At 42.7% G+C, this 14,060-nt stretch overlaps 1 protein-coding gene across 1 annotated transcript in view; it reads left to right on the top strand.

The window, feature by feature from the left end:
• Positions 1–13,704, top strand: part of LOC134398325 (lysocardiolipin acyltransferase 1-like) — a 98,726-nt gene extending 85,022 nt beyond the window's left edge. The window contains exon 6 of the mRNA XM_063125604.1: positions 12,871–13,704. Coding sequence (XP_062981674.1) covers positions 12,871–13,370 — 500 coding nt within the window. The 3' untranslated portion in view covers positions 13,371–13,704. The remainder of the gene's footprint in view (positions 1–12,870) is intronic.
• Positions 13,705–14,060: the final 356 nt, after the last annotated feature.

Raw genomic sequence — 14,060 nt, 5'->3', positions numbered from 1 at the left:
TTGCTTTTTTACTGGAGTGCAGGTGTGCTCCAGCTCCTGTCTTTTTTGCTTCCTCAATGGATGTCGCGTGCTGCGTGTTAACCCAGGGGGAGGATCTTGCAATCACCACATCAGTTTTTCTCTCCATTTGCAGAATATAGAAAGGCACTCCAGGCAAGGAGCTATTGCATTGGGGAGGAGTGCGAACCCAGCCCCATTTCCTTCTATTGAACTATTAAAAACCATAGAGGATGGGCAAGAGTGATGGGTGGCTGTTACTAATGTTGAGCTGTTTTTCTGGTGCAGCATTGATGAGGGCTGCTCCCTTTTCTTCCTTGCAGATTTAAACTTAAAAGCTTCACTTCTGGGGAAGGATAATTTAAGCTGGGCCCATGGACAACTTCCATAGCCGTAATGGAGACTAGAAAGAGGCGAGGGAAAGCAAAAGTTACAGACCACCCTGCCGGCATCCTCTTTGTGCCCTTCTGGCTCTAGGACACAGGAAAAGAGACAAAACCCAGAAATGTAGCGGTCACCAGGTTTTTTTTAGCCTGGCAGGGTGAATGCAATGGGGTCCATGCCCTCATCTCTTTCTCTCTCTCTCTCTCTCTCACACACACACACACAGAGAGAGAGAGAGAGAGAGAGAGGTAAAGAAGGTCCTTTTAGTTGGCACATTCTGTTTAAAAAGAAGCTCAGTTCCTGAGACAGCATCTAGGACCATTCTCTTCCATCCCCCCCCCCCCGGCAACCCTTCCCCACACACACACCAGAATTGGAGGGAGCCTGTTCTGAATAGAAAGTGCCTTGCTTATATCTCTTGGTTCTGAGAAAGGAGGAATAAAGAGATTACCACCTCTGGAGTGGAGCCTGAAACAGGGTTTTGCTAGGGAGGCTGCCTACAGGCTGTTTAGTTTTCTCTGACTGAAACTGAGAAACTTTCCAGAGGAGACAGTATACAGGGCTTGGTCACATGGAGGCTTACCTGCTCCAGGCAAGTGGTTATTTGCATGTCTGGTTTAGAAGAAAACAGGTTGAGTGAGCGAGTGACAGGGTGAATGACTGAGGCTGTCTCTGCACAGCAAAAGGGTGTCACAAATGCATATTATCCTGTATGCAATAATCTTGCAAGCCCTGAACCAGGGAGGTAGAATAGCCATGCTGCCCGTCCCACTTTTTAAAGAACGTGGACAGCTAGCGCCAACACAGGCCATGAGGCACACAAAGCCTCTAAAGATTTTTTTAAAAAAACAACATCCCAAAGGTTCACGAAATAGCAATAGAGAGCTCCGGCTATTGGGCGGTATAGAAATGTAATAAATAAATAAATAAGCAAGCAAGCAGGGGAGGAGGCTTTCATGTGCCGCACTGAAGAAAAATATAGCTCTGGATGAGCACGCTGCTGGGGTTGCAATACAGGAGGGTGCATGTGGATTGCTGAAGATTTTAAATCGGACAATTAAGAAATTGTACAGGCAAGGGGAAAAGGTGTGTTACTTTTTGCTGATAGCATCACAGACCACATTCAGTATGCCCATGACACATATGCAACCATATTTCACTCAGCAATGACAATAGCAATGGTTGTGTGGAGAGGGGAAGGAAACAATTGCATTTTCTGAGCCACGGTGCTGGGAAAACAGAATATTTCTGCAACAGAAATGCAATCCCAAGGGAAGATGGAGATAGAGCACAACAAATGAGTTTTAAAAAGGTGGTGGTGGGTGGTGGAGTAATTCTATGTATATTTTACTTGGTAATAAGGCCCACTGAGTGTAGTGGGGGTATCTGAGTAAACATGCATAGGATTGGGGGTGCCATATGTGTTGTTGTTGTTGTTTTAAATTTTCACAGTGCCAGGCTTACAAATTTCTGGGGAAGGGTTTGTATAGGCTTATTTCTTGTCATTTGAGTAAAGCTTAGGAGGTAATTTGGGTCATGTTGAACGTCTGCTGCTGTCCAGTCATGCTTTTTCTTGCTGAAAATACAGATCACAAATGTCGTTTGGTACAGTGTTCTAAGTTGATTTTACAAACTAAACCCGGCTGGCTGGGGCGTCCCAGGAACTGCTGGCCTTTTTTTTTTGTCTAAATAGGATTGGTCCCGAAACTTTTTCAATATACTATGAAATTCCACAGTACATGTAAGATTCTCCCCCTGCCCTAAAGTTAGCACTCGTTACATCATCTTATGGGCAGTTAGATTTTGTTCTGACAAGATGACAGGCGAACAGCACAGCCTTATTCATCTGCGTGATCTGGGAGACACCCAAAACCTTTAGATAAACATGCAGCTATTCAGATTCATTAACATAGCTTGCCAGGGAAGACACACCATGACATTGGACAGCTTGAATTTTCTGACAACCATAATGTTCATACTATTGAATCATTAAGGCCAGTTGGAATGATTGCAAAATGTAATTCTGAAAATAATTAGTAAAAAATTTACATAGCTAAAAATGTATTAAATCAAATTAAAAATAGTAGAAATTTTTTTAAATCAATAAAGACAATTAAAAATTATTAAAACTAAACTATTAAAACTAAAACCATGTGTAACCATGGAGAATTTAGCCTCAAAGACTTTGATAAAAATCCATGTTTTAACTTGACACTGAAATGAAGCCGGTGTCGACGCCATATGGGCCTCCAAGGGGAGAGCATTCCACAACCGGGATGCCACAACAGAGAAAGCACTCTCCCATGTCCCACCATAATGTATGTCTCGCGTTAGAGAAAGGCTCCTCCAACAGATTTCAAATCTCGGGCAGGCATATATAGGGAGAGGCACTCCCTCAAGGACCGAGGTCCCAAGCCGTGCAGGATACCCAACACTAAGTCCTAATATTTGATTAAATCCTAAGATATTCAAACTTGAAGACAGAAATTGAACCTAGTATGGCATTATATATAGTAGAAACACATGGATGTCTGTTCACAATGCAGATAGGATATGCAGCTTCAATTAAAAAGCTGATAATATCCACATGGTTTAAATTAAAGGCCCTGTTAATCTGTGAAAATCGACAATCAATACACTGATTGCAATCCTATGCATATCCACTCAGAGGTAAGCCCCATTGAGTTTGCCCCATTGGGGAATAAGCCCCAATGAACTCAATGGGGCTTATTCCCATTTAAGTGAATATAAGATTAATTATTATTATTATTATTATTATTATTATTATTATTTATTTATTTATATAGCACCATCAATGTACATGGTGCTGTACAGATAACACAGTAAATAGCAAGACCCTGCCGCATAGGCTTACAATCTAATAAGTTGTAGTAAACAATAAAGAGGGAAGGAGAATGCAAACAGGCACAGGGAAGTGTAAACAGGCACCGGGTAGGGTGAAGCTAACAGTATAGAGTCAGAACAAACTCAATATTTGAAGGCTAAAGGGGAAAGAAAAGTTTTTAGCTGAGTTTTAAAAGCAGTGATTGAGTTTGTAGTTCTCAAGTGTTCTGGAAGAGCGTTCCAGGCATAAGGGGCAGCAGAAGAAAAAGGACGGAGCCGAGTAAGGGAAGTGGAGGTCCTTGGGCAGGCGAGAAGCATGGCATCAGAGGAGCGGAGAGCACGAGCGGGGCGATAGTGTGAGAGGAGAGAGGAGAGATAGGCAGGAGCTAGACCGTGAAGAGCTTTGAAGGTCAGCAGGAGAAGTTTATATTGGATTCTGGAGTGAATTGGAAGCCAATGAAGAGATTTCAGAAGTGGAGTGACATGGTCAGAGCGGCGGGCCAAGAAGATGATCTTAGCGGCAGAGTGGTGGACAGAGACCAGCGAACTGATGTGAGACGAAGGAAGGCCAGAGAGAAGAAGGTTGCAGTAGTCCAACCGAGAGATAACCAGTGCGTGAACGAGAGTCTTAGCAGAAGAGACAGACAAAAATGGTCGAATCCTGGCAATATTATACAGGAAGAAACGACAGGATTTAACTACTGCCTCGATGTGAGGAGTAAAGGAGAGCGAGGAGTCAAATATAAAGCCAAGACTACGAGCTTCCTTGACCGGACTAGGAATGGCAGATGTATTACAGAAAATTATAGTAAAAGGTCCGACATATTTACAGATGCATTGAGCTGCAAAGGGAACTCTGAACGACATGTAATGGAACCATTTCAGATATGTTTGCTTTTGAATTCAGAGCTTAGATGGCAAAAGAGCCGTCATATAATTGGGTTACAGTTGAATTTCTCCCAATTAAGAGTTGGATATAGTTCAAACCAGGTTGGGCATTGTAGTATAATTTTCTACAGTAAGCTTGCCTTTTCACTTAATTATTGACCTTTGATTTTTCTGATCCATGTTGCTTGAGTGCAACTCTTTTGTTGGGCTAATTTGCTAGTGTCGGGAAATTATAATAAATTACTTTATCTAGGGCTCTCATCAGTATGGCATTATATATAGTAGAATCACATGGATGAACTGTCCGTTCACAATGCAATGGGGAATAGCCAACTTTGTGACCCATTTTAAAGGCCTCAGCTGTACACTTAAACCCCAGTAAGCAGGTAGCAATGTAATTATGACCACCGCAAGTCTCTGCTTCCCAAAATCTGTGCAGGGAAAGCTACATCTATTTATTTATTTTTATCATATAATCCACTGAGTATGAATCATTACCTTAGATATTATGCTGAAAATGTAACTAACACGGTTAAATTTGTGTAAATCCAAGTAAGACACAATTATTAAAAGGGAAATTAAACGGATTTAATACAATATATGAGATAAAAAGTTACTTTCCATTTGCTCTTGAAAATGTATTTAAGTGAAGAGTATGATTTATTAGGGAAACTGTTCCTTTGGTCACAGCCTTCATGATTCTTGGAGTTGCCTCTTTCTGGCCTGAAACATAATGTCTAAAAGCAATTAAGTTTGTATTGTAATTACTGAGAGAAAGACGTCACGTCAGTAGATTCTGAAATATGAGCAACTTTAAGCAGAACACAAATAGTTCTAAAGAAGTATTAATAGAAAGGAGCCAGACAATAATGTTTTCTGGACATTTTTCTGCTTAGTAACTTCTAAGTAGCTGGAGCTATTGCACTTTTTACTGCTTCATCTTTATTAGGAATCATTATGCATGAGTTCAAATTAGTCTGTCAGCAGTAGGATACTGATGCTTTTGTTTTCTGAGGTGCTCTGTTAACTATAATTGGAAGAGCACTACTATCCCTAGATACGAGAGTTCCTCTTAGTGCATTAACAGTTCAATCCTGTACACATCTACCCAGATTCGCAAGTCCCATTGCATTCACTAGGGCTTGCTCCTTGGTAAGTTGGCATAGGTAGGGTGACCATATGGAAAGGAGGACAGGGCTCCTGTATCTTTAATAGTTGTATAGGAAAGGGAATTTCAGCAGGTGTCATTAGTATGCATGCAGCACCTAGTGAAATTCTCTCTTCATCACAACCATTAATGCTGCAGGAGCTCTGCCCTCTTTTGTATTATTATTATTATTATTATTATTATTATTATTATTATTATTATTATTTACCTGCCTCTCCCTCAGTCTGGGCAGGGCTGTTGACGCCTTAACTGTTGTAATGAAGCATGTGTACTGGCAAGCAAGCTCCTGTGAACAGTAAGATTCCTGAGTAAGCATGTATCGAATTGTGCTGAAAGGAATTAGTTTCTAAGGTGAGAGTCACATCACCCTTGAATTCCTCCATGAGCAGTTGATAATGCTATTTTCCTTTTGAATTTATTGGCTTAGTTTACCAAGTACCTCGCTCTAGAATTCCAGGTGTTTATAGTCACTGAGGAGAAATAAATAGAGGTTTTAGTTGGAAACCTACAATATTTATTTGTTTATTACATTTCTATACCACCCAGTGGCTGAAGCTGTCTGGGCGGTTCACAACCACACTTGTTCCACTCCATTGGACAGGAATTCACATCTCAAGGATTTATATCAGGCTTTAAATACACACACACACACACACACACACACACACACACACCTTCAATAACCACTGAAGTGAAACATTAACTTGTCTAGATGAGTAGAAGGGGCCAGAAAACAATAGAAAACCTCTTATTGTCAACTGTAACTAAAACTTATTTATTTATTTATTTATTATTTATTTATTTATTACATTTTTATACCGCCCAATAGCCGAAGCTCTCTGGGCGGTTCACAAAAATTAAAACCACAGTAAAACACCCAACAGGTTAAAACACAATTATGAAATACAATATAAAAAGCGCAACCAGGATAAAACCACACAGCAAAGTTGATATAAGATTAAAATACAGAGTTAAAACAGTAAAATTTAAATTTAAGTTAAAATTAAGTGTTAAAATACTGAGTGAATAAAAAGGTCTTCAGCTGGTGACGAAAGCAGTACAGTGTAGGCGCCAGGTGGACCTCTCTGGGGAGCTCGTTCCACAAGCGGGGTGCCACAGCGGAGAAAGCCCTCCTCCTAGTAGCCACCTGCCTCACCTCCTTTGGCAGGGGCTCACGGAGAAGGGCCCCTGTAGATGATCTTAAGGTCCGGGTAGGTACATATGGGAGGAGGCGTTCCTTCAGATAACCTGGCCCCAAACCGTTTAGGGCTTTAAATGTCAATACCAGCACTTTGAATTGGGCCCGGACCTGGACTGGCAGCCAATGAAGTTGTAAAAGGACTGGCGTAATGTGATCTCGCCGGCCAGTCCCTGTTAATAACCTTGCTGCCCTGTTTTGCACCAGTTGAAGTTTCCGGACCGTTTTCAAAGGCAGCCCCACGTATAACGCATTGCAGTAATCCAAACGAGAGGTTATCAGAGCATGGATAACTGTAGCTAAGCTATCTCTGTCCAGATAAGGGCGCAGCTGGTATATCAGCCTGAGCTGATAAAAGGTGCTCTTTGCCACTGAGTTCACCTGTGCCTCAAGTGACAGTTCTGGATCCAAGAGCACCCCCAAACTACGGACCCGATCCTTTAGGGGGAGTGCAACCCTGTCCAGGACAGGGCAAACATCACCTCGCCGGACAGAAGAACCACCCGCTAACAGTACCTCCGTCTTGTCTGGATTGAGTTTCAGTTTATTAGCCCTCATCCAGTCCATTACCGTGCCCAGGCACTGGTTCAGAACAGCCACTGCCTCACCTGGGTTTGATGAAAAGGAAATGTAGAGCTGGGTATCATCCGCATATTGATGACACCTCAGTCCACATCTCCGGATAACCTCCCCCAGCGGCTTCATGTATATGTTAAACTGCATGGGGGATAAGATAGAGCCCTGTGGAACCCCGTGGCTTAGGTGCCACGGCACAGAGCAATAATCCCCCAGCACCACCTTCTGGAATCGGCCATCCAAGTAGGAGCGGAACCACTGCAACGCAGTACCTCCAACTCCCAGCTCAGACAACCTATCCAGAAGGATACCATGGTCGATGGTATCGAAGGCCGCTGAGAGGTCTAGGAGAACCAACAGGGTCGCACTCCCCCTGTCTCTCTCCCGACAGAGGTCATCCCACAGGGCGACCAAGGCAGTTTCCGTTCCAAAACCAGGCCTGAAACCCGATTGAAATGGATCTAGATAATCCGTTTCATTCAAGAGTGCCTGGAGTTGTCCTGCAACCACCCGCTCAAGCACCTTGCCCAGGAAAGGGATATTAGCCACCGGCCTGTAGTTGTTAACATCTTCCGGGTCCAGATTAGGCTTCTTCAGGAGTGGTCTAATTGCCGCCTCTTTTAAAGAGGCCGGCACCACTCCCTCTCTCAAGGAGGCATTTACAACCTCCTGGACCCAGCCGGCGATCCCCTCCTTATTTGATGTAATGAGCCACGAGGGGCAAGGGTCAAGCACACAGGTGGTCGACCGGACTTGGCCAAGCACCTTGTCCACATCCTCGGGCCTCAATAACTGAAACTCATCCAATAAAACTGAACCAGACGGCGCTCTGAACGCCTCTACTAGTGGTGCTGAATTAAGTGTGGTGTCCAATTCATGACGAATCTGAGCGACTTTATCTTCAAAGTGCCGTGCAAACTCGTCACAGCGTGCTACCGAGGGTTCCACCATCTCTCGCCCTGGCCCAGAGTGTAACAGGCCGCGAACCACTCGGAAAAGCTCCGCTGGACGACACTGAGAAGACGCAATGCTGGTGGAAAAGAACTGCCTCTTTGCCACCCTCACCGCCACAGAGTAGGCTCGATAGTGAGCTCTAGCCCGTGTTCGATCAGACCCAGCACGAGTTTTCCTCCACCTGCGTTCTAGCCGTCTCCCCACTTGCTTCATCGCCCTCAGCTCAGGTGTATACCAAGGAGCTGACCGGGCTCTGCTCAGAGGGAGAGGACGCTTGGGCGCGATCGTGTCAACCTGCATTTCTTCAGTAGTGATATCTAATGGGCCTTGGGTGGTAGGCCTGTCCTCTAGGGTGACCATATGGAAAGGGGGGCAGGGCTCCTGTATCTTTTTGTATAGAAAAGGGAATTTCAGCAGGTGTCATTTATATCTTGTCAGGAGGGCAGGGCTCCTGCAGCTTTAACTGTTCTGGTGAAGAGGGAATTTCACCAGGTGCTGCATGCCTACAAATGACACCTGCTGAAATTCCCCTTTCAATACAACTGTTAAAGATACAGGAGCCCTGTCCTCCTTTCCATATGGTCACCCTAACCAGAAGCAACATAGCCGTACCTACGACAAAGCAGGAACCAGGCCCTGCAACAACTCAGATGCCTACTCTATCCTCAATTATTTTCAGGTAACACTATTAGAAGACCTGTGCAGCTAATTCATCTCCTCATCCTTCAACATAGTATATCTCATCAATCTGCCAACAGTGCCTTTTTGACATTTATATAAGACAAACACGTCAGCCTTTCAGACAATAGAAAAATCTGGCACAAGTCAGACATCAACAAAGGAAACACTCAGTGGAAGAAACTGACTTAAGGAGGCTACATTAGAAAGAAAGAAAAACCACAAAAGGTAAACCAAAGTCAAGAGACGCTATACTGTAGGTTAAGTGCCTTGTTGAGGAGTTGTGGAAGAACCAACCCTGGATACTTTTAAATCAAAATGACCTTCAGTCTCCCTTACAGAGCATTCTAATTTCTGTGATTTACTTCATCTAATGCATTTAAAATTAAAATAAAACAGTTCAGCAATGATAGTTTAGCCCTTCTCATCTTAATAGTTGCAATGGAAAGACTTGGCAGAGAATATTTAGAATCTATAAGTTATGTATGGTGATTCCAGTTGCTTAGTACTTCAATAGGAAAGGGCATGCTCCCTTCAACAATGATTAAATAAATCAGCTGGCGTGTGTGTGCCATCTCTGAATATCAAGACTACCAGCATTTTTGTTTTTTTTAAAAAATCCTCCTAAGTTGCTATTTTGTGTTGTTGAGAAATATGCATGACCTAGATAATGGCTATTTTTAGAAGCCTGTAATCCTTTTCGATATTAGAAAATAAATGTTTTTCTATGTTTATACCACAAGGTAGCAGGGATGGGGGGTGGGGGTGTAGGAAGCTTTTAACAACAGGAAGATCAAGTAAATAAATACTTGTGGAAATCAAATATATGGGCATGGAAGATTATGGCTTTGTAATAGATTGACTTTGGCAATGGAATGCAACACGCATTTACTCAGAAATGTTCTATCAGGTTTACTCTGAGGTAAATTTGCAGAGCAATACAGCCTCAAAGAAATATATTGAGGACAAGTTCATGAGATCTTTTTAGCTGGCTTTTATTTGTCATGATATATTTAAAGCTGCATTTAAAAAAGCCCTTCTCCATGCTGATATTTATATTCTGCTTTTAAAATGTTGTCGTTACTGCTACTTTTAATTCCCCCCTTTTTTGGGGGGGAGGTGTTTTAAAAGTCATACCATTGTTTTTACTGTGTTTATTTTTATTATGTATATCACTCTGAGAGCTTCAACTGTAGGGTAAAATCTCAATTCTGCAATTGTTTTATGGTAATGGCCGTGAGGGTTGGCTTCTATTTCCTTAGCAAGTAGTTGACAAGAGTCCATCTGACTGCACGCTCTAGATTTGCAGGGAATTCTTACCTCTCTTAAAGCCCAAAGACCCTTTCCTAATCTTAGGATGTTTAAGAGAGGCTTTGAAAACTGCTTTCATTGTAACACAAGACTTTATAATGTCTGCTGCTGCCACTTCAGCTCATTTATAATGACTGGCTTTGGATGTTCACTTGGGTAAAAGAAGCCCATGATTTGCATAATTACCCATGATTCAGTGTGGTTGTCAGGTTATTCGAACCAAGCATGCTGCATGGTGCATTCGGATGATCACAGAAGTGGTTTCTCCCCTTGCCACTGTGGCTCTGATTTGCATAATTACCCACGCAGCGCGGTTTGCTTTGTCGTCCAGACTCGGCACGACATGTCGGTGGGGCTTGTTACCCAAGCCACAATCCAGAAATACAAAGTAAATTAATGTATTGGCACAGCTTAGTGTAAATGTCATGTTCAGTTAATTCAGTACCTACATTGGCTTAGATAAAATGACTTCTGGAAATCTCCGAAAAATAAATAAATGACGTCATGAAATCTCAAAAGAATGCTAGGTCACTGGACAAGAAAGTAGTACAACATGTTAACGCTGGTGTTTGTGCATAAAGTAATACTATGGGCTGCTTCTCATGTTAACCACTACATGCATGATTTGAGCATGACCTTTCTATGTTCTCAAGTAGGTATGAAAACTCACCATCAAAAAAAAATCTAGCTTTTTTAAAAAAATAATTGTTTGTTTATATTTGCTTTTGTGCTAAATTGCCAGAGATTTAAGAAGCAAGCCCCCCCCCCCACAAGCTCTTTGTCCCAAAACTGTAAACAAGGTTTGCACTGAGCTCCATCTCTTCCTGGACTAATCAAAAAGATGGGGGAATTGCAGAAACCAACAACCAAAGTGATCAGAAGTTTGCATCACCTTTCTTATGGATAAAGTTTGAGGAATTTGGGGGCGGATTGGGGAAACAACTAAAGAGTAGGGCATGATAAAGAATGACCCACTCTTCTCTTTCTCTGCACTCTGTTTTCCAGGTGTGGAGAGGTAGCTGGCCCAGGCCTCTCTGCACTGATGAGGAGGAGGGGAGCGTGGTTCCCTGGCTCCTACCTCCAAGTCCTGTTTCTGAGCTCAGACCTGAGAAACTGAAATTTCCTATCTTGCCCAGATGCTGTCTAGGGGACATAGGATTGCTCCCCAAAAGTACAATATCATGAAATAACAATTTGCATCATAAAAATTTCCAGCAAAGAGAAGAGAACTCATAATAGTTCTTTGGAACTTCCTGATTCAGAGGCAGCCATGCTTCTGAATATGTATGCCTAATTGACCTTTGGTCTGATCTAACAGGTCTGCTCTTATGAACTTGTAAGTCCTTGGGTCAAATATCAACCTAGCTTCAAACTAACTAAGTGGCCATAGGCGATGATGATGATATATTTATTTCATACCTGCCCCTCCCTCTGGATCGAGGCGGGGAACAACATTAAATACAATATAATACATAAGGCAAGCCATTATTCTCTCACCCTCAACTTCCCTTCTGACATTTGGGAATATTCCCCGTGGTCTCTGTGGGCATGTCTACATCAGGCAATGTCCTGGGGATTGTCCCTGTGCGTCCACATGACACACAGGAGATCCCGGGAGCAGGGAGGGATGATCCCTCCATTTCCCCGGGATATTGCCGTACACTTTTGTGTGTGTGTGGTTTTTCCCACGGTCCCGGGACAATCCCGAGGACCACGGGTGGTGTGGCCACCCATCCCAGCTTCTTCCCTCTTCCCCATGAGTAGCGGGGGTCATCAGAGGGAAGGAGCTGGGCTCGGGAGAGTCCAGGGCCATCGGAGGGTGGGGGGATCGGGGTCGGGGCTTTTTTTAAAAAAAACACACCCAATACTTACTTTTTCGCTGGAGCACAGGTGCGCTCCAGCACCTGAATTTAACAAAAAGGCGGGCGTGATGTCCTGCTTCCTCCCTGGACATCACGCGCTGCGTGTGAACCCAGGGGGAGAAACTCACGATCAGCATATCATGAGATCCTCCCCTGGTGTAGATATACCCCTGTGCATCATACAAATGGGCCATGCAGATGCCTCATTTCGGGAAACTTGTATAGCTAATTGATTTTTTAGTTGGGAATCCCTCCCTCACCATCATCTGCGCATGTCCTAACAGTTCCTGCCCAATCGCTCAGTCCTCTTTCGACTGCCATAGTGGCAGCCTTGTCAGGGAATCTTCCCATAGATTCACTTGTGGTTTATGGAGTTCGACATTTTTATTCTCTCTTTATCCTTACACCTTCTTTCTAGTTTTCATTCTATCAAGGTTTTTTTTTTAAAAAAAAAATTGTTTATTTTTTGTTCGCAATCTCACAAGCGCCTATGAGGGTTTATGGCCCTCAGAGCTCCGTATAGGAAATGTGTGAGGTGTAGCAGCAAATTGCAAACCCCCAATGGACACTCGTTGTTGTGTCTTTTGTATTTTGGTGAGGGGCATATTGTCAAGCTTTTTCGAAGCAACCACGGAGACATTGCTCTGATAGATTGAAAGCCATTCTTTGGCAAAGAGCGTTGGAGACGGCTGGTGGGCAAGATACGTTAAGGGCCGATTTAACGTGTAGAACATCGGTTGGAATTCTGAAATTAAATAGATGGAATTTTCAAAAGCAATTTTATTGAGGATGAAAAAACAAATAACAAACATAATCTTTAAAACTCTGTGGTCTATTTTCCTGGACTCATTCAATAGAAGAATGACATTTTCTAATGGATCTCATGATTTTTATGCGACAGTAACTTGTTATTTACAGTATCTGCTCAAGACCAAATTCCATGAATTGACATTCTATTGACTAAGAGTGGCTAGATTCATAATCCTCTCTGTTGTTTTCTCTCTCTCTAGGTAATAACCTTGATGCTATCCATGACATAACAGTGGCATATCCTCAAAACATTCCTCAAACTGAGAAGCATCTTCTATATGGAAACTTACCAAAGGAAATTCATTTGCACGTCCGCAGATATCCAGTGCAGGCACTTCCTGCCTCTCGGGAAGAGCTGCAACTCTGGTGTCAGAAGCGATGGGAAGAAAAGGAAGAAAGGCTCCGTTTATTCTATGAGGGCAAAAAATACTTCGATGCTACAGGGAGAAGCAAAATTCCACCCTGTAAATCTGAGCTCAGGGTCATGGTTGTCAAGTGTATTTCATTCTTGTACTGGACATTTTTCACACTGGCTATGTTTGTGCTCCTATTCTTGTACAGCTTTGTACGGTGGTATTTCGTAACTGTGCTTGTCATTTTTGTTGTCCAACAAAAACTGTTTGGTGGGCTTGAATTGATGGAACTTGCATGTCATCAGTTTTTTAGTAAAAAGAAATTACAGAACTCAAGGAAAGACTAAATTTATCGGACGTATTTTGTGCGGATGTGGTTAAGTTTGTGGATGCTTTTGAGATGTCCCACAGCGTTTTCAAAGTGGGAGGAGATTTTGCATGAGAATCATTAGTCTTTCTTAATGCTGTCGTTGGCACTGTGCAGTTATATTGTAAAAGGAAAAATGTAGGTCATACGAATTTTTAAGTTTTGAATGTAACGTCGATGTTTCTCTTGCTCGCAGCTCGCGTTTGTTATGTTGCTGCAAGCCAGTTTGCTGATCAATCAAGATTTATAGCCATTGAACCTTTCAAATGTGTAGCTCTAAATAGCTGGGCAAATTGTTGAGCTAAAATTAGTGGCCTGTGATTCCTACACAGCCTTGCCATAACTAAAGTGAGAGCTTTGAAAGTCCCAGCTCATTTATTGATTAATATTTGCCTCTTTCCCTTTCTCTCTTGCAGAGATAAGAAATGATACAATTGCTGCCATTAGCATCAGCAAATTTTCTGGCCTATAGAATGAGAAAACAAAACTCAGGGCCTTAATTTGGATCCATTCTATTGTACTCCATTTTGAAATGCCTCTTCTGTCTCCATTGATCTCCATGCCCTTGATTACATTACTTTCAGTAATGTAATCAAGGGCATGGAGCCCCTGCATTAAACCATGTTTTGGTGCTGCAAACTAGTGGTGTGATCCGCTCCGATTAGGAGCG

This window comes from Elgaria multicarinata, chromosome 4 (genome assembly GCF_023053635.1).
Source record: "Elgaria multicarinata webbii isolate HBS135686 ecotype San Diego chromosome 4, rElgMul1.1.pri, whole genome shotgun sequence".
Classification (NCBI taxonomy): Eukaryota; Metazoa; Chordata; class Lepidosauria; order Squamata; family Anguidae; genus Elgaria; species Elgaria multicarinata.
Note: the sequence above shows the minus strand (reverse complement) of the source record. Positions and strands in the feature narration are given on the sequence as shown.